We start from the raw sequence: 27,277 nt of genomic DNA, 5'->3' as shown, positions 1-27,277 counted from the left end.
GTGGTAGTGTGAGGTGGGTGAGTACTAGTGTGCAGAGGGGATCTACTATCATTAGTGTGCAGAAGGGAGAGTACCAGAAGTGTGCTGTGGGGAGAGAGGGTGTAGTAGGAAGTAGGATTTGAGGATGGAGACAGGCAGTACAGAGAAGAACATCAGAGGGAGAAGGGAGAAAGGGTCAGCGAGAGAGAGGAGAGACATTGGGTGGAATATGAGGGATGAGAGTGAGAGGAGGAAAGGGAGAGGAACAATACAGCATGGAAGGATAAGACACAGTGAGGCCTGAGAGTCTGGGAGGTGCTAATGCTTATGTTACATCACATTGAGGTACTTGGAGCAAGTACACCTAGATTGTTCCAAGAGGTAGATTGAGATAGATAGGTTGTGTGCATTCGGGCCATCAGTGTCATACAGATAGATTTTTAAATATTAAGGGTTAACGATCATTAGAGAAAAGCCTGGGGTCGAGGGATGCCTGGCCTATTAAGGGAATGGGACGGGGTTGAGTGTAGCAAGCCCCATGACTATTCCAAGAACTAAAACCCTTGAACTATCTTTGAGAATTGCTGTGTTCTAGAGGCTACCTGTGACACCATATTCCCAGTGTGGGATTCTTTCTCCTTGGACCCAAATGCACAAAGTAACATGGTTTGAGGACAATTGGGACCACCAAAAGCACACAACTCTTTCTTTTGAGATTACTTTCTTAGAATGTCCTGTTTACCGGTGTTACAGAGATTATTTATTACATGGTTATCAATCACCTCGGGAACAGTCCCGTATATATGTCTACCCACTGATTCCCTTGTTGAAAGAAAGGTCCTCCTCAAATCATCCTCCTTGGGGTACGGGGAGATTCTGTCGTTGCTGTAAACCCTCGGACCCCTTCTATACAGATTGGGGAGTATCCAGCGTATAACTATAAAGATGTTTGGTCAAATTTCAGACTAACACTGTTAGTACATCATTTACTTTTCTAAAAGTTTGTAGATGAGTAGGTAACTCACTACAGACTACACAACTGCAGGAGGTACTTGAATGCACTCTAAACAAGCTGCCTGGATGGATGGTCAGTATGAAGGTAATCTACAGGTAAAGATAATGGTTAAGTGGTGGCGAAAGTATTTTTGCAGCTTACTGTAGATAGAGTTTAGGCAATATGTTTGCTGTTGGTTAAACAATTAGCAAACCAAACACAATTGCCCTGTGATATATTGGATGTTAGTGGGAGGAATCTGTTGGAAGTTACATGTTCATTAACTATTCCTTCAGATTCTTTTTCAGAATCCCTAGTATGTCCATTCACATCTATCTTTTCATGGGCTGAGCCCGAAGTGCCTCCTGACACCCCCCCCCATAATACCCACCCCAAGGCCAAATTGATAAAATACTCATCTGATGAACCAGGATCAGAGATGGCTTCTAGGGGCACTCTTGTGCTGGAACAAATACATTTTGCCTACTTGCTTGTGTGGATGTCCTGGGCAATTCATTCAAAGGTGGATGACTATCGTAGTCATTTAGGGGGGTGGGGGTTACAAATAAGCAGGATATAACTTCTTTTGAGCATTGTTGTGACATAGATGTTCAACATTTGGGGTGGCAACCCCTCCACAAAATCTTTGATCACACATCTAAAAGTGATTGTTTTCTAGAACTAGCATGGCTACTGAGATCAAATAATATCTCGCCCTCCTGTTCAGCAGCATTACTCCCTTTATTCTCCAGGGACAATCTGTCTCCCGATACCTGTATAAATACGTCCAATAAATTCCATACAAATTGACAATAAAACATAGTTACAAAATTACTACAACATATAAAGTTTGTTTTATACCCTTATGCAAGAATTGACAATAACACATTAAAACATTGTCCTCAATAACCACATCAGTCTTTGCCACAAGTTGCAATTGTCTGACTCCTCAATTGCTCCTTCAATCCATTCTTGGCATCAATTATTATCTTCAGAAAGGGCCAGTGGATGATAAACTTGCGCTTTCCATGCCATTATTACCATCCCATCTCTTTCTTTCCTTAAGAGGACAGATACTATGTAATGAGTCTTGGCCAGGCCCCCATTTCTAAGACCAAATATAAGTGGGCCAACCTCTACCACATATTGATACTGTTGATACTTTACCTTTTCTGAGAATTAAGCCCCACAACTGCTAAACACATAATGATGAAGACCATCTATTGAACATTTGATCTACTTGCATTAATGGGGCCCAGAATTAACCATTATTCTAGAGCTCTAGTCATAATTGCTAGTTTTTGTTATGCCGATTGTTATCCTGATTTCTCCTTTTTCAAAATTAAGATAACAAAGCTACAAACCCTAAGAACAAGGCAATTGGGTTCAACCCTTGGCAAACATCCATCGCTAAGTGCAGATGATTGGTGGCAGCTAATGCTTGATGGGACTGAAACTGACATTTGCGTTAACAGTCTTTTTGAAGGACTTAAGAGATCTTTTGGAGGTGAAGAGCAGTGAGCCAGAAGCGCAAAGTCCTTAAAGAAAATAAGAGACTAAATTACATTTTAAATGAGAAGGACAAACATTGTATGCTAACTTTCCTGAACAATGAAAATGTATTACAATTCTCAGTTTGAAAGGTTTATACAAAGCAATAAAAAAAACTTTTTTTAAAGATAACATTTATGTGTGCAGTGTGCCCCATACAGTTCTATGCAATATTTCTGCATATTAAAGACAGAACAAAAAAAGACAGATTTGCTTCTGTTGATTTTCTGCAGCCCTCAATTACATGACCCCCAACCGTACACCTCCCCCCACAAATCAGATCCCCTTCCTGCCCCCATCCCTACCACACTGGAAATATGTTTTGTATACTCCCCTTTCCTCACACTCCACCGCCCTACCCCACCAAAAGCCTTTCTCCAACCCTCCACCACAGACACGCTAATAGGCAGAGAAACACGCACACACATTTAACGACTCCCACCACCCTTCCCAAACATTACTCGCACACACTCGCAAAACACTTACCTAGAGCATCCATATCTCCCATCTTCTGGCCTGGCCGCACCCGTCAGCCCCTGTGCACACTTGTGTACGTTGCAGAGGCTGACAGTTCGATTTAGAAAAACAGTTCAGAGCAGTCTGTAAACTGTCTTTCTAATTTTTTTTGCCAGAAATCAATTTTATTAAATCGATTTCTTCATCAAGTATGTCAGTTTCATTATAACCCAAGGTCAAAACGTAACCGATATTGAGCAAGTTGTTTTGGTATTCTGAATCTTGCTTGGAATTTAATATGTTTTCAAAGTTTGTCCCTTAATGTGGTTGTCTGGATATAGTTTGATATCTTTATCAGAGCTAACGCTTACGTACCGGTGTGGAATGGTCTGAGGTCTGGAGAAGAACAATATTTTGGCATCAAATATTATGAATTTGATGGACCCGAATTATGTCAGATTGAACAAAAAAAAGGGCCTTATTTGATCACTTCTATAGCGTCCATGAGGTATTTTTTGGAGTAGGATTGTTGGTATTGAGCACAAGGTGAAACTGCGTCGGTGACTATGATGGATGTTAATTGTGATTTCTTAAGAAACCATCAGAAAATAAGTAAAAGTCTAGCAAATGTTGCCTTGATAGCTGATACATCTGTCACTCTGATAAATGTGGTGAAAACACAGCTGATTTTATATGGGAACCTAAAAGGCTCTTTTTAATGTAACATTTGATATCAAACCAAGAACCTAACTGACTGTTAGTTTATGAGAGCTGTTTGTCGAACACATGAAACAGTGTTATATTGATGATTAAATCAGTAATGAAGAAGAGGTACTGTATACTTAACATGTAGAATTGCCACTGTGGCAAACTTTTACTTGACGCTTAATTATATTGCATTGTATTGTATCATTTTATATCTCTTTTCATCATTGGTATGATCTCAACACGCTGTAAATTGAACGCTCTTGGGGGACCAAAGTCCAGGTATGGGAACATTTGATAAGTGCTAGTATGCATGTTTGCATAACGATCAGTGTGAAGCTATGAAGGGGAGGCCAAGTCCTTGCGAGTCACCTTTGCGTAGCCGGCATGCGGATGGGTTGTGATAAGCAGTCTAGAGGGGGCATGCAAGAAAGATAGTTATTAAGAGTGCAGCTATATATCAATTTTTTTGTCATCAACAATAGCTGCATTCTTATGGCAGAGGTGTTGTGCAAAGTGATTTTGAGTGGTGTATGATGGCTGATGCATGCAGGTCTGTGGCTGTGCCTTCAGCTAAAGTTCCATAAGCATGCAGTGCATCAGGTTTAAATGCATTGGCTATAACTTAATGAGTTCCCCAGTGCTCTAGCTACATTCAAAATTCACCTAAAATCTTTGCACTAGCGACATTCTACCTGCATGGCTAATCTTCAAGTTCTTCTTAAACGTGGCACATGGCTAATCTTCACAATTCTTCCTAGATGAGATGCATGGTTAATCTTCACAACTCCCTCTAAATGTCATGCATGGCCAATCCTCCCAATTATTCCTACATGAGAGGCACAACTAATCTTCACAATTCTACATGTCACACATGGCTAAGCCTCACAATTCTTTCTAAAAGTGATGCATGGCTAATCTTCCCAATTCTTCCAAGATGTGGCACATGTTTAATCTTCACAATTCTTTTTAATGTGGCGCAAGGCCAATCCTCACAATTCCCTCTGAAGAGAAGCATGGATAATCTCCACAATTCTTCCTAAATGTGACGCATAGCTAATCATCACAAATTCTTTCTAAAATTGACTCATGGCTAATCTTCACAATTCTTCCTAGATGAGACGTGTGGCTAATCTTCACAATTCACTCCAAATGTGGCGCATAGCCGATCTTCACAATACTTCCTAAATAAGACACATAGCCAATCCTCACAATTCCCTCTGAAGTGAAGCATGGCTAATCTCCAAAATTCTTTCTAGATGAGACACGTGGCTAACCTTTACAAGGCATCTGAATATGATGCATGGGTAGTCTTAACAATTCTTTCAGAATGGGAGCCGTGGCTAATCTTTAAAAATTCTTTCTAAGGGTATATATGTGGTCTATGTGCAATGCATTGCCTACACACAAAAACAATCTGAATGCACACAGTTTCCACCCCAAATAATTTGTCTAGGTATGACACAATTGCCCACCCTCAAAGTCCCACAAGGTGCAACACATTTCTGACCACCAATTATCTGTCTAGGTATGACACAATTGCCCACAGTCAAAATCCAACTAGGTGCAACACACCAGTGACTCCCAATACACCTATTAGGTCATACATGTGTGCAGCAGGTATTCTACACATGGTAATAGGATGCTGGTAATGAAGAGGTAGTATAATAGTAATGAAGAGTGGTAGGGTTTTTTGGAAGAAATGGCCGAGCTCACCGCCCACACCACCTTACCTGGTTGTTGCTGTTGGGTCTATTCTTGGGCTTCCCGGGCTAACAGGGGCAAACAGAGAAGGGAGCTGCCCAGAGTGGAGCTACCCTTTGCCTCTGGCCCTTAGCCAAATGGCTGCCTGGGCAGATTGCCCAGCGGAAGTTGGTAATGAGGGCCCATTCTAGTCACGTGGGAGGGTGGCAGCCAATCGGCAAGGGTTAGGGCGTGAGGTGGGTGTGGGGAGGAGGGGACTACAACACAAGAGGAAAGAGCAGAAAAGAATGGCGCAGGAGTGTAGAAAGAGGAACAAAATGAAAGAAAAAAGAAAGCAGGCCACAGAGGACACTTACCTGCAGATCCACTTGGTATGCAGGTATACTTAAGGTTGATAGCCCACAAATGAATATGCTGTGGGAGACCTGTTGTGACATCTAGATGCTCCCTCACAGAAAACTTATCAACATATTTTAATTCCTTCTTAGGCTGAACATGTACTCCGGACCTATCAATATTTCTGAAACAAAAGATGTGCTTAGCCACATTTAAAATGGATTATAGCTCATTTATATAACAAAGAAAACATGCACAGATTCAGTCACAGAGCATGTGTTATTGCACTATGAAAGTATCACAAATCAAATAATTCCTTAAAAATGCTACATATTGAAAAGAGGCAATTTTTTGTGCTCAAAGACAGGTTTTTCTCACACGTACAGGGCATGCCAGGAATTCCTGTTTTTATCTTGCTGCCTAATGTTCTATGGAAACATGTTCCCTTACGGAGGAGTTTGTATTGCAAGATATTATAAATTATAGTACAGACATAGTGGGGGACAGGTGGTTGCATGTGCACTACTTATATTGAAACAACTTGGGATAGATCTTGCCTAGGCAAAAGCAACAGTGACTAATCCAAACAATAAGACTCCTTAGGTTTGTAAAGTAGGCCTGGCTCATTTCTGCAAAATGCATGATAGGTGCTGGTCAGAGAAGAATTAGGCTGTGGTACAAACAGTAACCCTGGCAACAGAGCACACATTACAGCATAGAAGTACTGAACATTCTAAAAAATAGTAAAACTATGGTAGCAAAGCATTGCAGTCTAGCTTTCCAAATGTGAAAGATAAGCCATTTTATTTCCCTGCAGTGATTTCTTTTATTTAGAGTACCAATCTACAAAGGCAGTCCAATCTGCTTCGCCAATACTTGGTTTATTCACATTGCAGGTTTGCTCAATTAGAGCCACATATTCGCCTCCTCAAAGCTGTTGTTGTGTCTTAAGCTCGGAATTATGGAACTCTGCTGCATTAATTAAAAGCCTTAGAAGCAATCTGGCCCTAATAATGAAAGTCCCTAAATTTAAAAACAACCACTCGTAAACCCAACAGATAATCAATAGGTCTTGCATAGTGCTTCCATCTAATACATAAAGCTCCCTTGTGCTCATGTGAACATACTTTGGCCCATAATATACAAGTAAAAAAAGGGTAATATTGTATAACCATGGGAAGAGAAGCATGCACCGACATTTGAAAGCTAGGGTTCATACGTGATACAATCAAACATCTTAAACGCTGTAGGGGATCTGACGGGAAGGGGGTTCACTAAAAGAAAGGCCTTTTGGGAATGGGTGCAAACTGATATTACTTAAATCATACTGCTCTACCAATACTCTTCATTCCCTTAACCATTCACTCAAGGATGATATTTGAAAGTTTTCAAAGTTCAATAAATTCACCTCTTGTGCTATTCATATTGCGGTTGAATTAGCCAACAACCTATCCTATTTTGTATTATTTATTTCTTATATAGCTATAGAACTATCCTTAAACAATTCTAAAATAAATAATAAATGAACACTAATGAAATCTTTCAATTAATACAAAAATAAAGCTCACAAGTAATTTCATTAAGAAGAGAGGATAATTCATACAAAGACGAGAATAATCATTAAGACAGTTAAAAAAAACAATAAAAGGCCATTTGTCCTTATGATATCCAAGTTTAAAGGTTTTACGAATTCGGTCACAGCTATCACAGTTGATGTTAACCATCCTGGCAACCAACATTGCCAAATTGAATTGACATCCCCTGTATAAAGAAAGTCAGAAATCTCTTAAACAACATCACCCTTCGGCCCTGAACTACTACAGCAGACAAACAGGTGCTTTAAAGTTTCAGTACTACATTCATTACAGATTCGACATTCAGCAAATTCAGGTTGGAGATGACCATGTGTAACCAAAATTACCCATGTGTAAAGCAAGTTTAAACTAAAACGCAAGAAACAGCATCGGACACATCTTTCACAGTAAATCGATAAATACGGAGCAAGAACTCCAAATCGTTTGTGTTCACCACTTAATGATATATAGGTGTGCATTCCGTCAACAGTGGTGGGCCAATCTTACCAAAATAGATGAAGTTTGACTTTCACACGGTCGAGGGCAGGATCCTCCACAGATAGATCAATTCCATTAAGCAGGGTGGTACACAAATTTGAACATTTAGTAATAAAACAATCACTTTTTGTCCTTAATGGCCTGAATATCAGCATTTAATGAAGCCTTTTTTGGACATAATATTCTATGATACAAGATTAAAAACTTCCAGTGAGACCTGGATAATAAAGACTGTATGCCAGTTTCATATCTTACCACTGATAGAGTAACATTCCTTGGTAAATGGAGAATCTGTTAAACTGTTCAGTACCTCAATCGGCAGAATTTCAATCCTATATAGCAATTTTGGGATTAGCTTGGCTTGCTAAAACCTTAAGACAGGAATTAAGTTATACTTGCCATATTTAGAGAAGTGCAATAGTTTTTGTCCTAAGCCAGTCTTTTAATTGGACCATTTGAGATTTATGATATATGGGAAATCCTAAGTAAACAAAACTGGTGACCTAACCTAACTTTTCAGAACCCACTGGTCAGGTATGTTCCTCTGCCTTCCTCTGATTGGTACAGTGCATAAATTTTGCTTTAACTGGGTTGACCTTCAGATGGTGTATTGTGGTGAATTCAGAGAAGGCAGCAATCCATCTTTGTAGACCCAACTAGGAGCAGTTAAAGAGGAAATAATCGTCAGCTTATGCCAGCCATATTGCCTTTATGTTACTACTTTTCAGTGAGGTATGCGGCTGGCTTCAAAGAATCCTCAATGTCTGGCATTTAAAAATTAAACAGGCAGGGGGCTAAAACGCAACCCTGCCTGACTCCTCTATGTGTAGTGGTTTTTCTGAATAGGGACCCCTCATGGTCCAGCCTGATTTGATCATTTGAGTTTGTATACAGGCCAATAATATGTCTGAGGAGCCCCTCTGGAATGCTTCACCTATTCAGCTTAGACCATAGTAGGCCCACATCAAATGCAACAGAAAGATCAATGGTGGCAATGTAGATGGAATCATTCTTTCGATGTTCTACTTGGCTAATTATGCTCTTCAGCAAGAAACCATTCAGCAAGGTGCAGAGTTGTTTCTGAAACCTTGTTTGCCATTTCTTTATTAGACCAGTGCTAACCTGCCATTTCTCCAGATGGCCCAACAGCAAGGCCGCAAAGGTATTGCTGTTGGCACTGAGAATTGCTAGTGAGTGATAATTAAGTGGATCCAACCTGGATCCCTTTTTATATAGGCAAGACGTAAGGTGTTGACCAAGAGGTGGGAAATCGACCAGACTGGGCAATATGCACAAAAAGAGTAGATACAATTGGCCTCATTACGAGCATGCCGGTCCAGTGCGGCACACTCCGAGTCTGCGTGCGGCTGCCGTCCCGCCCGCCAGGTCTGACCTGGCGGGTGGAATGGCAGCCATACACAGACTTTCACGGAAGCACCATTATTTACGGTCCTAGGGGATTCAAATGGGAATGGGGAATAACATTTTTCCGGCGCCCGACTTCCCCAACAGGGTTAGAATCCCTGCTGTTACCAGCAAGCCAGGCACTGGATAAAATTCATGATTCCGGCGGCAGCCTGCCGGCTTTACCGGCATGGCTACCGCCAGACTGGTACTGAGGCCCAATATGTGCCCAAACTTTGGGGTTCCCCTTAAATAGTAAATTAGATAATTTATTGGGGTATGTGAAACACTAATGTTCCTAATTATTTCCACTGTCTGAGAATATTCAACAGAAAGTTTACAACTATTTTCAAACAGGTGCAATTCATTGATTTTATCAGTTAAACAATTAACCGATGGAGCAAATAATAAGTATAATTAGACACCCAAGTCTGTTCAGTGATTGGATTTAGTTGTGAATGTGACTGATTTTCCAAGGTCACTTATCAACTTCCAGAAGCACTGGGAGTGTTTATCACACAGGGCTTCAAGCATAGACTTAGCATCCTGCTGGCTCCTAAGGGCACGGTTCCCCCCCTCAGCCATCTTTTATAAGTCAACATAATTATTTTTATTTGTGATTTCTTTTTAAGGTTGATGACCAAATTGAGTAGCTATTATTAGATCTAACCAAGGATCTCATTCCACTTTTATTTTTGGCGACTTCCAAGTCAAACACATGCACATGTCTCTTACGAGGTACCCCCAACCGTTTACGTCTCTGACAAATTATGGGCGATTCATTTATCAATGAATCCACCAAAGTTATCAATGGCAAAGATCTTAAATTGCCATTTAGGTTCCATTCGATTCAAGATTGAGACAACCAGCCCATTAATACGAGAAACTGTAAACGGATTCCATTTGATTCGGGTTAGTCATAAGGCCACTTAAAAGGACTCCTGATCCAGGGCCACAATTACCTCCTAATTGGAACTGACAGGGTTCAATGATCACTATGTGCATTTGGAAGTATGTTAAGAGAGGTACATTTGTCAAATAAACTGCTACAAAAAAGTGTCAAGAAACTGCAACCATTGGACCAAGTGTATTTGCTTGGGATGTCACCAGAGATCGAGCCATTTAATAAGTGAAGACCCACTCTTCTTAATTTTTTAAACAATACTTTGCCGAGGTGATCCTTACCCTTCAAGATAGAGGTGGTAACATGAGCATACCCTGGTTTATACAAACTGAATTGAGATCACCTGAAAGCAAGATTAAACCATGTACCCATGCATCTAGCCACTCATGAATACAGTTCAGTTAAAAATGTCATCAATAAACATACTAAAGTTACAAACACCAAGATGCTAGTATACGTTATGAATCAAGATGTCAAAAGTTGAGTCTACCAAGTATCTAACATGGGTGCCAATAGAGCATAGATGTATACTGGACAGTCAATTGTTGACACAGTGATTTGATTTAACTAATGTCAGTAGGCCTCCAAATGGCTGACCTTGATCCCCTTTTTTGGCTGCTTGAAATGTAGAAGCAAAACCATCAAAAATCGGCAACTGAGTGAGCCAGGTTTCTTCTAGGGATATGATAGAAAAGGACCTCAGAAATAAACATACTAAGGGGTTAGTTAACAAATGGATGTGACCACGAGTATTCCAGGACAGATAATCAGGATAGAGAAAGTGTTAGGAGGATTGCAAAGACCCGCCATTGGAACCACTGCTGAGGGTACCGGGGATCCAAGACCAGTCATTTACTTGATTGCCAAGATTAGAACTGTTACGAGGAATTTGGATCACACGATTTATGCCCCTAGTGTGATCAACAGAGACTAATAGCTCATTTGGTAAAGGAAGGGGGGCACTTCACTAGCTTCCCAGCTGGCAATAACTCTTATCCACCTGAGGTGTTAGGTCAAAACCAAGAGCACGAATAAGACATAATTAACTTTGATCTAAAATAAAAATCTACTCGATCCATTCTAAAATGGATTCTCTCAATGTCACGAGAAGTAACTGCTCTAAGACCAGGAATTGAATTAAAAAGACGCAATTCGTTGAGACGATTCAAGGTGACATGTTTATTTTCAGGCAGGACACTTTCTAAAAAGGCCTGTGGGGCTAGACCATAGTTCTCAATTATGGCAGGCCTAGAAGCCAAAAGGGGCCTTTAGAATTCCATAATTCAGGGTTAATAGTCAGGGATTCCATACCCAATTAACCTCTAAGTACACTATATGTTTTATTTTGTGATGTGCTAACTTTATCAGAGCCAGATTCACTTGGTTTCCCAAATATAGAAGTATGGTTGTTCTGCATGTTGTTTCCTAGCAGTAAAGGAAGAAGTCTACTGTGGTCAAGATCAAGAGGATCCTTAATTTGCAGACTAGCAAAGGGATTTCTACAAACAGCAGTCTGAGCTTGTACATCAATGTTAGTAGGCACAACCATGTCCAATATGAGTTTGAACATTAAATGTAGAACTTACAAAAGGATTTCTACAGACGGCTGACTGAGCAGGTTTGTTGATATTGATAGACTCTGCCATGATCTCAGTATGAAGACTTGAGTTCATATTGGGTACATTAACAACCATGGCATTAGACAGGACTTGGGTAGTGTTAGTAGTTACAGATTGTACACAGGTAGGCACAATTACAGCAGCAGGTTCAGTTTGAACAGATGTAGAGCGTAGAGCAGAATTAGAATTTATATTGACACAATCAATTTCCTCAGAAACTGCAGCTAAGTAAGATGATGTTAAGGCAATAGGCCTGTAAGCACAAGTAATGCCTTGAACCAATGCAGAGGTCAGTTTAGAAGGTGGTTGACACATTTTCTCATAGCCTGCTTATTTAAATTAATCAAGGGCATATTCTTAGATTTATTAAACAGCTTCCCCCCCTTTTCGTCATGAGTGATCACAGTCACATTCCGCGAATAATGATCACCCAAAGTAACTTAATTCACTGAAAAATCCTGATTAACAACCACAGAAAGAATATTCAAAGGTGTTTGATCATTAGGGAGGGAAATAGTTTCCAGAACCAAGGGATCTGTAGAAGCCGACAAAATTATGTTTGACAATGAGTAAGGAATGCCAGCACAAGAATTCAAACCATCTCTTATTATGGGGGTGAGAGCAAATGTTCCTGCGTTTGGCAAAATGGTTTTACATGTTTGAATTCCTACATTCAATTTCTCAACCCCCCCTCTGAGCAGGGGATAGTTCATCCATAGGGGATATAAATTTGGTTCCAACGTCAGGTCTAGCCATACAGGCTATATTTTTCTGTTTGCAAGAAATGGGATTCTTAATATTATCATATACATTCATATTTTCAAATGTAAATAGCAAAGATTCGAGAAGGACGGAATGAGATTTTGTTTCAGTCTTTATACCTTCGTATATAGTAACAAGCACACCGAGGATTTGATTAATTTCGGTTAGAATGTTGGATTGGCCAACTTCTAATTTGCCATTGATGTTCTGAAATGAAGCTTAGAGTATTCACGGGGGCAATTGCACAGGAGAAAACAAAAAAGATGTGGAGGATTCCAAATCTTGAGAAGGTGGCACTGTAAGGTCCAATCGAGAATCCATCATAGAAATGCTGTCATGATGGTCAACGAGAGAATTTGCAAAAGTAGTTGCTAGAAGTGATTATTTGACTTCAGGCAACACTGGGATACTGGTGTTTAATGGAGAAATGACATCGGTGGAAGAAGTTACCAAGTCCAATCGTGATGTGCGAGAGATCACAGGAAAATAAACAGTCATTTTATTGAGGGTGGAACGAGCATTAGATGTTAAGAGCTGACTAATGAATGGAAGAATCACATCCGGTATGCTTATGACGACCAACAGAGGTGAGTCCGATGGCAGAGAGGGCAGAGGAGGAAGATTCCTGGCTTGCAGCATTTCCAAGTCTGTTAAGGGATCAAGATTAGTGGGCAAAGTGGGCACCATTCCAGATGGTATTGGCCTTTGTATAAAAAAAGAAAAAACGTACCCGGCTGCAAACTTCCAAACTGCAAACTTCCAAACTGCCCAACTGCACTGACCCTCAATCGCACTCCCGTTCATGCGCGTTTCGCGCTGTGGGAGGCATTATGAGGCTTTCAGGCAGACAGGATGACAGCCAAATGGAATGTTCCCAGGATTAACCAATCCACTTCACCATATTGCAAAACATAGTAATGCTTTATTTCCTGACAGAGGGATGATATTATAAAATGTATGAAACACAATCTATGTGTAACACCGACTTCGATCTGTGTGAATAAGAGAATACTGTATGGAATATAATACAACACATCTGTACAACACAAGGATTACCAAGTGCTCATACAAGCCCACAAGGAAAGTTCCAGCATATGCCAAAATGGGAGGCCACTAGCTACCTGCTGGGGCAGAGGATCCAAGGGTGTGGCAAACATCCACCACACGGTAGACCCTCAAGAGAAGTGCTGAAGGCGGAAGGGAGGTGTACTGGTGTTGACTAAATATAGGGCCTGGAACCTGTGAGGTTCATGAGGGACCAGGCCACCAGTCTCAGCGGCGGTGGTATAAGTAAGCAGGAGGGATTAAGTAAAACAAGAACACAAAAGTAGTTTTCAGAAGTTGCCGGAACTTAAGGCAGTCCAGATCAATTATAGGAGGAGCAGGGAGGCTGTTCCAGAGACGAGCACCGAGCGAAGACAGAGACATGCCTCCCGCCGTTTCAAATAGCATTTCACAAGCAGAGTGTTGGAGTTACAACAGCATAGAGCTCTAGCAGCACAGTATTTAGGGAAACAAAGTTGAACAAATTATAGTCCTTGCAATTAGCAGGAGCCAATGTACATTTTAGGGCTGCCGCGATATGATCTTCGGACTTGAGGCCAAGGATAAGTCTTGCAGCCCTATTCAAGATTAGCAGAAGGTGGCATAGACAACAAAGGGGGGAGGAGGGGTTAAGGAAGAGGCTGTTGCAGTAGTCCAGCCTACACAGGACCAGGGCTTTACAGACAGTGAGCTTCTGGGTGAAGGTGAGGAATGGTACAATGTCTGTAAGGAGGTCAAGCTGAAAGCATGGGCTTTCTTTACAAGCTCCAAAATGTAAGGAGTAAAAGAGAGAGACGACTTAAAGATAGCCCCAAGGTTTTTGGCGTCACAGGATGGTGAGAGTAGAGGGCCTAAAGAGAGTGGCAAGGGGGTAGAAGAAAATCAGGGCACAGGTGTCAGAGTAAAAAATATCTCCATCTTACTAGCATGGACACACAGATTGTTAGCCGCACAGAATGCTTCGATGCCAGTCAGACAATAAGAGATAATAAAGGACAACAAATTAGTTAAGGCACATATAAGGAAAGCTATCTGTCATTAGCAACCAGGGTGGGGGGCGCAGCAAATCAGATTCCGCAGAACGCGTACTGAAATCTCCGAACTCAGCCTGCATTCTCCAGGACCTGCAGGCTGCCTCCCCGCCATGGTCGAAGTTTTTAGAAAATACATTTTTTAAATATACTCCAACCCACCTCTGCTTACCTTTTATTGGCAGCATCCCATTGAAGCACCCCGGGTTGTCGCTTTGGAAACCCAGGGTGCCAATGGCCTGAACACATGATCTAGCCTGCTTGTTCAGGTGTTAATGCCACATTAAGATAACACTGAAAATAAGAAGAAAAGGGACATCAGGTGAACCAGAGGGATGCAATTGAAGATCCACAATTATAGGATAAAACCCAAGGGTACTCTACAGGTACACAATGAGGTGGTGGAGTACAAACAGCCCAGTTGCAGCTGGTAAGGTTAATTAGTGAGTAAAACAAATCAGCCAGTCCAGCGCCCTCTCCATGATGTTAAGGGTATCATGTAACGATTTAATGGGGATAAAATTGTTAACTGTGTGCAAGGTGGAGGAGAAATCAAGAAGCACTGTCCTCAATTGTACTACAATTAGTGGAAGAAGTGAATGGAGAGTTTGTGAGCGGTGCTCCACCACCTTTTTAATTAAGTTTTACTGTTCCTTTACTTTTACTTTAAAAAGAAAACATTCTGGAATAGATTTTTTCAAATGAAAGTGTAGGAAGTAGCTGAAATGTACACTAAACGTTGCGTTAAACAGCAGGTGCATGTGTTGGGGGGTTTGTATTGTGTGTGGGAGGGGGACAGCAGAGAACATACTTCCACTACTTCTTTTAATACACTTCAAACACTAACTACAATAATAAATACCATATACACTTTAATTATATCATTCGGAATTAGCCAAATTGTTAGTTTAGAATTGATCAAATGGCACATTTAACCAAATTTGGCCACTAACATTCGATTGATCATAAAACATACCGAACATGTGGAGCAAGGGCTGCAGGGGTGTCCACCGCACTTCATGGTTGGTATTTTTGGCCTTGGGGGACTGCAGGGGTGTCCCCCGCTTCCTCAACATAGAGGACAGGGACCCAAAAAAAAAAAGAAAGAAAAAGGGGACCCTCTGCCATATCATTAATTTACAGCAGGTCTGGCTAAAGGAGGAACCCACTAATCAATGTAAACACTACATTTATACAACCTCTGTTACAACGGACTACGGGGAGACTGGGGCCTTATTACAGCCATTAAGAATGAATTGGGTGTGGGCTGTAAACGATTGGCCTCTAACCATCCAGAGATTATCGCTGTGGTATTATTGAGGAATGTAGGCAATCCTGGTTTAGAGGGGGGCATACTCATTATAAATCAATATTGGAATCATCAGTCCTCCTACACAACTGACCTAGTAAATTGTGTCACAATGTTGTTAGTGGAATGGTTCAGTGGAGTCAACTCAGAGAACCTGATCATTTCGGGTGAAAAACTATAATTGTAGTAAAATTATGAGTCGCATTGCCCATATCAGTAAAGGGGATGAACCCTCTTTAAATAAAAGCACGCGTAGATGGGAAAATCATATGCTTGAATAGGATTTTCACTGTCTAAATCTGGAGTTCATGAAGGACAATGCTTTAGAACAAACGTGCAAAAGTCAAACAACTTCCTCACTGGGACTATATATTTGTCACAAAACCCATGCTAGATATCCGTAAGGGGTTCAATGTTGTTACTCCTACCCAAAGTGATCACCTCCTCCTCAGTAGCTCCTATGTAGGTTTGTAGTGCCTTGGGCAAAGTTCTGGATACAGAAATGTTGGTAAAGAACACAGGAAACCATCTAATTTGAAGGCCTAGGGCGGCAGAATGGTTTAACCTTGAACGTACACACACTTGTAGGACACTAACCTTGGAAGAGAAAGTAGATCCATTACCCTTTCCCTCATTCTCCACTTTTTCACGTAAATTACATCCTAGTGTGCAGAGAAATACCAAGCCCATGGCTTTACCAGAAAAAATAGGAGAAAGCATAATTTTGACAGCAGAGTACAAGATAGGAACAAGGCCTTAAGAGGACAACTACTGTGTTAGAAAGAAAATAGATTACCCCGGAAATCGGTATACAAAAAAGGCATTTAAGCAGGCCTTTAAAAATTGTCTGAAGGGCTATACATAATGGTCATACCGAGCGGATGGGAAACAATGCCAAAGTTGCTTATAACAAATGACTCTCTGGTATTTTGGAAACTTATGAACAAAAACCCTGGTTATCAAGAAGGGAAACAATTAAATCCCATTCTAGGAGTATACCCTGGTAGAGTATCTATTGGACTTGTATGATGTGTCGAACGGTAATAAGTGGGTGAAATTGCAGTCTAATTATGTATCCTGGGTTCCAGAGATGGCCTTTTAGGACATTGAGGACATTTAATATGATAGAAAAGGCTAACCCTTCTAGGGCAGTGGGTCCTGATGGATAATCAAATGATGTCCTCAAGGGGGATTGCAAACTATGGGCTGGTATTCTCTTTACTTTATTTCAAAACATTCTTAAATGAAAGAGTACCAGAATTCTGGTAAACTTCCTTTTTGATCCCAGTTTTCAAGAAGGGCTACAGGATGCAACCACAGAATTACCGCCAGGTAGCCCTTCTCGATATGGGAAGTAAAATCTTTTCCTTCGTCATCCTAAGGGCACTCAATGCATGATCCACAGATGCAAACAGACTGGATATAAATCAATATGGATTCTGACAGGGTCTCGGTATACAACTTAATGTATTCCTCCTTTCACTTCTGTTGCGGATTTGGAGGACCGGGAAGAGCTTGTTATAATTAGCATTTATCAACCTCTCCTCTGCCTTCGACAGAGTGAATCATGACATTATATGGAGTAAAATGAGGGAATGTAAGGCCCCGGACTAATGTTTTTACATGGGAATGTTTATATGTCCAGGGTTGTGAATATGAAAAGGGGGCTTTGGCAGGGCTATGTACTGGACCCAGCATTCTTTAACATAAACATGTCAGATTTGGGGGACCACTTCAAACACATAAGGGCATTCCTTCCCCGCATGGCGCTTCGGTCTTTCATTATGTTGCCTCCTCTGATGACCTTGTTATTGTAGAGCAGACTCCCAAAGGTCTTCAGCATAGTGTGGACGCCTTAGCTCCCTATACGAGTAATCATGAATTGTAATTAAGACTGATAAATCCAAGGGCATGATCTATACTAACAAGAGAAAAACTACTGCTTAGTTGGAAGATTAATGCGGAAGCGATGGAAATTGTAGATCAGTACACATACTTGGGTTTCACTATTTAGAATCGCCCCTATATAGCTGTACATATTGATCAACACAAAAAGAAATGGGGGTGGCTTATGCAGCCCAGATGAAAAGGATAAACTCCTAGTATGGTCACTACTCCTTTCTGCTTATCACAAAGAACAACAGAGAAAAAGTCATCCTGACCTTGCTCTACGATACTGAAATTATTTCAACGTCACGGATCAGGGATGGCAAAAACCTGGAGTGATTTGGCGCAAAGCACTTGGGTCTACCAAATTGTGTTACGTCCCCATTAGTAGACAAGATTGTGGCTTACATTCCATGGCTTCCGTGGTAAAAAAAGAGAACTCTTGCCTTTTATAGAAAATTCTTGGGAGCCCCACTCCCAAAAGAAAATCCTTTTCCACCAAAATGAACTTAACTGTTGCAATCGGAAAGTTGCACCCATTTCTCAAATTGGGTCAAGGAATGTGAATCTCTTATAGCCCAATCAATCGGGCAAGAGACTTCCCGATTCATCACCCCTGTAAAGTAAAGAAAGCTCTGTGGGAGCAGGATTGGTGTCTAACAAGAGACACAATAACCAATGACCCTCTATATTCCAACCCGACTCATCAATAGAATTCTCTCCACACTGTGGAGCCTTACATTAAACATAGTCCTTCTGCCAAATGTAGGATGTCTTGCCTTAGAATTAGATGGACTTCCAACTCAAAGTGGACAGGGCAAGGTCCAAATTTCAAAAGTGAAATGGATATGCAGATACTGTATAGAGGGAACACAATTGAGACCTTGCAGCATCGTTTAACGGAATGCCCCAAAACTTTCCACACAACAAACAGTTTTGGGGTTGTGGTTGGTTTACAGGATAGAAGGCTTTATGCACATTCATTTTTGGAGCCAAATATTGGCAGGGGTACACATATCTTTAGCACCGGCAGATTTAAGATGCATTGATTACATTTTAAAGGAAGTCTAATTAATCCATGGATTTGATAAGAACCGAACATTTTAATTATTGAAATTATACATCATGTCATGAGGGCTACTTATTTTGATTCAAATTATGAACTGGCAAATGCACCTTATAATAGGAAGCAGAGTATTATCGTTGTATAATTTTATCAGTGCCTTTATATGTGGATGATACTGTTATAAGTCAAAATGCATTTAATTGTATTTCATTCTTGATCCTATATATATTTTGTATCTTTATTTTCTTTATAACAAAATGTGTAAGGGTTGTTTTTAACCATGTGCACACTAAAATAAAAGAAATATCCTCCTGAAGAGCTGTAATATAGCGAAACACATGTTGAGGATAATTAGACAAAGCTATGGAAAAACACAAATTAAGGAATCAATAAGTGGCAATAGAATATAGCAACTCAGTAACCAATGAGGATTTATGATCGAAATATGTGAAATATGCAACATTTTAAAAAGGTTTCAAACTTGAGAAGATTGCAAGCTGAATATGTATAATTGATGATGCAAATGTGGTCCTGTGAAAAGGATGTAAACCCCAGATGGCTGAAAAATAATTGAATGAATATTAAGTGAACAAAATACTTTTCTGCAAGGACTGGACAGTATTGAAAAATTACAAAGGAGGTCTATATATCAAGCTATGATCTAAGAAGTTCAAAGGGTCAAAAAATAAGAGCTTCAAATTGATGACTTTACTAACTGGTGGACCTACTTTCATATGTATTTTTTTTAATTAAAGGTAATACAATTTTCTCTCTACGGAAACAATATATGATTTGTATTTAATTCTAGACATTACTGTGCATAAGCTTCTACATGCTATAATGATGTTTCAGTCCACAATGCTAATCAAAGATGGCCTGCTTCAGGGGAAGTAGGAACAAGGAATCTTCTTTACTGTGGTCTTGAACATGGGCTATGTTCCATTCTGTTCTGAACTTAAATTACACTCTCAAGACAAATCCAGAAATTATGATGGTCACATATACTTTTTGGAAAATTGGTTTTCTCGTGGATAGACCTTGTAAAGACAATGTATGTCTTACTCACAAAAATTATTCCAAAATAATGTGTGATTTAAGAAGAACATTCTATGTATAATTATTTCTACAGGCAAAGAATAAACATTTCTTGATAGTGATAATTTATCTCATCCAGTATATTTCCATGTATTTTTCTGGTAATGGTGTGTGCCTACTTCGGCTATATGTCAAATCTGTCATTGCCCACATTAGAAGGTAGGGTTAGCTTAGAACGACTTCAACTTCCTATCCTAATGTTCAATTGTTCACATAAAGAGCCACTTTACTTCAGGCGTCCAGGTTATGTCAGCTCCATCAAATAACATGATGGACAGGGATTGTAAAGGGCATAGGGCTAGTAATGTAAGTGAGAGGGGTGCCTCTAATGCTTCAGAAAACTGGCTGTTTACAGAAGGTATGCAGCGGGGCCTTGCTGCTTGCTCCAACGTCGAGGATTTTCAAGGCTGGTTGACCTCTATTAGCTCCTCTATGCTTATCTCTCGTCCGCTAAATGAACTGAAATCCAGACAGAAGGAGCATAAAAGATCGGATAAGACCTCTCAAACCCCCCTCTCTCTGAGTGGACTCCATCAAGGCTGTCAAACGGACCGTAGTGAGGCTCCCTCTAAAGATCGATCACTGCAGGCTAGGGTAGCCTACCCTAATTCGGACATAGGTGGGACAGTGTCGGGGGAGAAGACCCTGAGCCCAACTAAATCAGCTCTATCGCCGGACCCCCCAATATCCAAGGATATTCACCGAAGAAAATCATTAATGGCCAAAGTCGTGGATCCTAATATAAGGAGCCTTGTCTTAGACCCCAGAAACTTTGTCATTAAAAATGTTGATAAGCCTAGGGAATTTGAATCCAGGGAGTCATTGAAGAATACAATTCTATCCTCGCTTAATCGGAGAGTGGGCACCAGCTGCGTTATAACTCAAGACCTGAAAGTCCTTCGGAGGATAGAGCTAAATAACTGGTGTTCCAATGATAACACTGACTGCATTGTTATTGGATGTGGCCATAGTACTCTTCCTTTGTTATTGAATTGAGTGATACATCTGGATACCAATTCTTCTACCAAGCTAAGAATTGTTCTGAATTGACCGGTCTATTCTTTAAGGATATTGCTGTATTATATATTGTGTTGTCATTCTTTTCATGTTCCCATTTTTAACTGTTTATGTATTATAGATGTTATGTTTTCTTTTTAGTATTACATCTATTTGCTTTGTTATTGTTTGTATGTCGGCGCTCTTAAGCCTCCGGGTAAGTGATGCGCGGTATAAATAAAATCAATTCAATTCAATAAACGAAGAACAAACTCCGGCAATCATCCAACTTTGAACCTATGCTGGAGAAAATATTTCCTTCTAATGTTTAGCACAATCTGGTAAATTATTGTTGAGAACGGATATTCTTAGTCCCAGATGAGAGAAGTTGTAATGCCCTTCGTCAAAAGCGGAGATAATGTTTGCCTTCTCAATCTTAAGCCCGTTTTGTAAAAAAAAAAAAAGCACTTAACAGCCAACTTTAAGGGCCTAGATGGCGTCTTATGGTGCAACAACACTCTGAATATCTTGGATGCAATTTGGGGTTTGAGCCCTCCACATTTATGCCAGTCAAGACTCAACATGACATCAAGCAGTAAACAAGGGAAAATGGGTAGGTCTGCTCATTAAAAGCCCTCTCGAATTTTAGTATTACAAAGAAGTTGAAAGGTGCTGGGAAACTAGTTCCTACCGATCCTTCTAACACTACTCTGTTTTTCCCAAATCAATTGTTAAAAAGGAAAATTACATCTCTAATTCTTGCAATACTCTATCCGTCCTTTTTGCAGTATATAAACTCAGTACTATTAATACTCTTTTTAAACTTGCATTAAACAAGAAAATTTGCGAGTCCAGCAGAAAAACATACATCAAAAGGTGAGCCATGGATAAAGTATTTTTTTTACTGCACATTGTTTTTTGCTTCATGTAATTACATAATGCTTCATAGACTGTCACAACATATTGTCCTAGAAATAAATTGGAAACAAAACTTCCAAATAATATGCATTTCATCCTAGAGAAGCACATGCATCAACAATCATTAGTAAACATGTGGCTTTCTATACTGTATATGCCGGACATTAATCCTTCAGACATTAAAAGTGTGTATTAGTTTAAGCTGCACATAGTTTGTGCTGCTTTCCATAACATTCAATTGCATCCAGCATGGAAACAGCAGCCAATCAGGTTGCTCTGAATGCAGGCTGGAATCACAGGTAATCGGCCATTTTCTTAGCAAGCCTCTAGCTGTTGCCCCTCATTTCTCAGCCTCTGTGGCCTACCTGACCCACCAGCCTCACTCATTTCCCCACTTAGAGGCAGATCCTCCACACCTTTCTGCCATGCTGTGCCTCTTCCCTTCTCCATTGGCTTTCATGGAAATAGACAGAGTTCCCTGCCTAAGCTCCCATTTCTATTTCCTGGCATGCATCTTTATTTGTAGTTGTTCTATGGGAATTTGGCATGAGGAGACCACATAAACCCATTTTCAAATAGAAAAAAAGAAGAGATTAGCACCCCGCTTTTTGGTCTTTGTGCCGATATGGTTAGAAACCGGGAGTAAGGGCGTACACAGCCAGTAATCCCTCATGGGCAAGTCCTCACGCAGCGCCTTGCTGTGCTTGGGCCTGCCGGGCCCAGGATTGCAGGACGGTACCTGCCTTATACAGCCTCACACCCAGCTATTCATTCTCCAATGGTAACCAGCCTGCCTCTGGGCAATTTACTGAAAACTTAAATCTTCATTTACAAATATGCAAAAGTGCAGTGTTTTGTCCCACAGATATGTTTCGTCGTTAGGGGATTCCAGATAGTGAATGAGCTCACTGTTAGGGGGTTACACTTGGAATTTAAACTACCCCTTAAGTGCACTTTATGTTTACAGTCACATTTCCCATTTTTTTTTCGCTTTGACATCATAAAGGCCGATGAGAATACATCACATGAAGAATAATATATGAAATATCTTTTTGTCAGACGAAAGCGAATTTGTGGTGCCAAAAGTTGCTCTTTTGGAAACAAGAATATCCCAAGATTGTCTTTCAAGGAAGGTTATACCTGAGAATTTATTCAGCGGGTATGGCGTTACTGAATATGTCGAAGAAATATTCTTTAATTAGGACAATGATATTTGCAAGGTTAGGCAAACAACGATAGCATGAGTTCATGTGAAGTATGACAACTTCCTTTAGAATAAAACAATTCAACTATCAGAAAATAATGTTTGTTCCGACAGAGGTTGACACGTTTTACAAATGTATAATCGGACAATATCACTTTTTAAGAGCGCCGGCTGGTATCAAGCAGCATACAATATTAAGCAAAACACCAACTGTTTAAGTAGCATTAGTAATGCTTCAAGATAGTCCTTAATAAAGGAAATTGTCTATTTGGTACACATTTGGCATAATCAAATGTTGACTGTTTTGTGTGACTATTTCAAACCAAAACGAGAAGCATTACAAACGTTAAAAAAAATAATCGGTTGCAATAGTCAATAATCAGGGGTCAGCCACCTGTAGCTCTTTAGATATTTTGGACTACCACTCCCATGATCCCATAAGAATCACTATTTTGGTTGGACCAATGATACTTGTAGTCCAAAACATCTGGAGAGGCCAGACACACACTTCATAAAACCCGCATTGCCACTGGCTTGCAAGAGTCTGAACTATACATAGCACCAATCCTCTTCATTTACATAAAACACATCTTTTGTACTTTTAAAACCCAAGCAGGATATTTACATTTTCCATGCCAGAAAAATGTGAATGCATGGATTTAGGTAATTGGTAGTTAATCAAAAATATCAAACTCACAACAAGAGCTTTCCATTGAATTGCCAGATTATAATTGTTTCCTCGAGAAAACAGATGCAGACATGTTGAGTCAAAAGGCAAATCATGCTACAAGATAATTATCTCAGAACGTATCATTCTGGTCTCCCATTAGATCTCAATACTTGTATTGCTCAGAAACATTCACTTTTCAGTGGATAGTTTTATGTTCATGCTTCTCATTTTAATGATGCCCATCCACCCAAAAGCAGCAGCTACACGAGAAGAGAATGAAGATAGGTTGTAGGTACTGTCTTACCGTACTGGCAGCGGGGGCCCTGGAATCCTTCTGGGCACTGGCAGGCGTGCGCTCCTCCATTGGCACATCTCCCTCCATTGAAACATGTGCCCACAGAGCACAGAGCTGAGGGGAGAGGACACAGAATGACATATACCAAGGAAGAGCAACAGGAAGAACAGGAGATCATGTCTTACATCCTCTTTAAGAAACTTGGATTACACCTTTTAACAGTCAATATCGAAACGTCTCTTCGACATTTGAACACTTTGTAATGTACATAGGTCATCAAACAGTGCAACAACTTGTCATATAATCAGAAACATGTCCTGTTCTTCCAGCTCTGATGTTGCTCCATTTACAGTTATCCCATCACATGCACTGGCGGTGATATAATTCACCTCAAGCTTATTCCTAACGCCAACTGCTCCATTAATGTCATTCTTCTGTACCGTCCCCCAGACATTATGCCACAGTTTAACGAAGATCTATTAAGTATTCTGGCTACTCTCAACACTCCCAATAGCTCAACCATCAACCTTGGGGATGTACACCTTTGGCTCCTAGTGGCTAGTGACAAGGATGATGGGGACCTGGAAAATGTATTGCATGTCGCCCATTTTTTTTAAGATCCTTAATACTGAACCTGCTCATTCAGGGGGACATAATCTTGATTAGATTATTATTAGAAACATCAGTCTGGACATCACTCTCACCGGAGCATGCCCTTGGGTCAGATCACTTTGTTATTATGACAGATATTTCTTTGCCTCATATCACGGCTAGGCATCATTCTAAACCACATAGAATAGCTAGTAGGAATTTTAAAAGGGTCAAAACTGAGGTCCCAAACAAATGTCTAGAGCACATCATGGAACTTACCCAGGATTCGGATTCAACTGAAGCACTAGTGAATGTTTACTACTCACAATTAACTTATCTTTTATACACGTTCGCCCCCACCCAAACTCAAAACAGTGAGGGATAACTTGGGTAAACAACTTTGGTTCAACCCTATGTTGTCTCAAACTAAACAAGAAAAGAGACTATTGGAATAGGGCTGGGTTAAAAACCCCTCCAGTGAGAACAAAGACGCTTGGAAACATATTCGCTTTATCTACAACCGTCAAATTTGCAATGCTTAAAAGACTTCTTTACCAATGAAATCGAGACTGCAAATTACCAAACTAAGAAGTGATTCGAACTCTCTATCGCCGTCTAGAGAAACCAATGGTGCAATCTCAGCTTTTTGTCCCTTCTAACAAAGATTGTAGCAACGTTCAACAAGCTTTTGCAAATAAAATGTTGTGGGCACGCTCTAAGATCACAGCCCCATTGAAGTAACATACTTCACATCCCTTGCCAAACATAAGCTGTGAGCCTCTATCAGCTCACAAATTCTCTTTCTGCCCTACCTCCACAGTGGACATCCTCAAGACCTCGAAACAAATGCGGCCGGCCTCCTGTGTGGGAGAAATGTTACCTTCTAGGCTCATTGTGAAATATCCCCACACCTTTGCACCTTTCCTGTCGCGTTTCATCAACTCCTCGTTTAGACAGTGTATCATACCTGACTGCCTCAAACATGTGGTCATCTCGCCTCTACCAAAGAAACATGACCTAGATCTCAGCAACCCCAGCAACTTACAACCTATAACTAACTCTCTCTGCTAAAAGTGATTGATAGAGTTGCTACCAGCCATTCCCAAAATCATCTGGAAACAGAGAACATTTTACATCCATATCAATAAGGATTTCGGACTTCTCGTGGGACAGAGACAGCTCTGGTGGACCTCCAGACTAAGATGCTGAGTGTGGTAGCGAGGGGCAAGGCAGGCCTACTGATACGCTTGGATTTGTCGACCGCTTTTGATTTACTAGACCACTCATGCCTCGAGTCAGCTGAGCCATCAAGGCCTGTGCTCCGAGTGGGCTACCAATTGGATATTGTCCTTCCTTGGAAATAGGACCTTGCGTGTATGCTGGGGTAAGGCTTCCTTGGGTTTTGAACCGATTAAGGATGGGTTCCCCAGGGGGCTTGTTTGTCCCCAGCATTATTTACCCTATTCATCAGGCATCTATGTGATTTGTTGATGACGCTGAACCCATATTTTCTTTTAACTATGCGGAAGACACTCCGCTGAATAGCAGATATGAAAAAGATCTAGCACCACTGGAATACAAGTACAGCATCATTAATGATTGGATGAACCTGAATTCGATGTGTCTAAACCCCTCCAAAACCGAACTGATAATATTTGGCTCTACGCAAACCAAGTAAGCTTTCGGTAGAGTACTAAAGTATGATTATTGGCAATAGTGCCATTCCCATTAGAGACAAAGTGAAGAATCTTGATGTGTATATGAATGCTGGTGTTAACTCCACGGCACATATAAACGGTATCATACATGGTACACATCATCACCTTAAAGTACCGAGATACGCCAAATCTTTTCTGACTCCAAGAAACCAGGGTATTTCCGCTAGAGCAGTTCGTACTGCAGTGGCTAGACTACTGCAATGCTTTACTACGAGGAGCCTCATCTCGCTTCATAAACTCATTGCAGATCATACAAAACAAGGCAGTTCAGTTTATCTACGATCTATCCAAGGGGGACCACGTATCCAGTACCCGAAGGGAGCTGCACTGGCTCCCTGTCTCAACCAGGATGTTTCAAGGCTATCATCTTGACTCATAGAGGTGTCTTTGGAAATGCTGCAAAATATCTGAAGGAACACCCCATTCCATATACTCCATTGAGGAGGCTTTGCTCCCGCTTGAAGGAGCCGTTAACTGTTCCCAGAGCAAAAAAGATCTGGGGTCTGGGAAGATCTTTTCCTGTCCTATCTGCACAACTTTGGAATGCTATCCCACTTGTGCTATGGCAGGAAACAATCCTGCTGCTTTTCAGAATTCAAAACCAGCATTTTCACTTAATTCTCCGGTCTTTCTTGTGCAGCTTATCATGTCCTGTTTTCGGAAGTGTCCCCTGTGTTTGAGTGGTGCCATGATGCCCTCTGACTTTTGGCGCATGATAAATAAATACCTCAAAATATCAAATGTTCATGGTCATTAACCAAAGCTTCATCCTTATGCAAGGTCCAATGATATTTTTTCAATGTGTTTGGTTAGGTTTCTTAGAAGTCTTTTCATGTGACTTTAGTGCAGTGCTGAAGGCAACCCTATATGAGTGTTAGTCATTCTTTGGACAAGTGTATGTGGGCCCTCTCCACTACAAACATTGTGTGCCCCCCCACCTTCTTTGATGAGTAATTATTTCAAGAAT

At 40.6% G+C, this 27,277-nt stretch overlaps 1 protein-coding gene across 6 annotated transcripts in view; it reads right to left on the bottom strand.

Annotated features, from left to right (window-relative positions):
* The window catches only part of LOC138491794 (multiple epidermal growth factor-like domains protein 6), a 1,495,213-nt gene that overhangs the window by 1,334,867 nt on the left and 133,069 nt on the right, over positions 1 to 27,277 (bottom strand). For all 6 annotated transcript variants that reach the window (XM_069618507.1, XM_069618508.1, XM_069618505.1 and 3 more), the window contains exon 4: positions 24,011 to 24,115. In XM_069618507.1, coding sequence (XP_069474608.1) covers positions 24,011 to 24,115 — 105 coding nt within the window. The remainder of the gene's footprint in view (positions 1 to 24,010; positions 24,116 to 27,277) is intronic.

The sequence above is a fragment of the Ambystoma mexicanum genome, chromosome 10 (genome assembly GCF_040938575.1).
Source record: "Ambystoma mexicanum isolate Mex_15411 chromosome 10, UKY_AmexF1_1, whole genome shotgun sequence".
Lineage (NCBI taxonomy): Eukaryota > Metazoa > Chordata > Amphibia > Caudata > Ambystomatidae > Ambystoma > Ambystoma mexicanum.
This window is presented reverse-complemented; position numbering and strand designations above follow the sequence as displayed.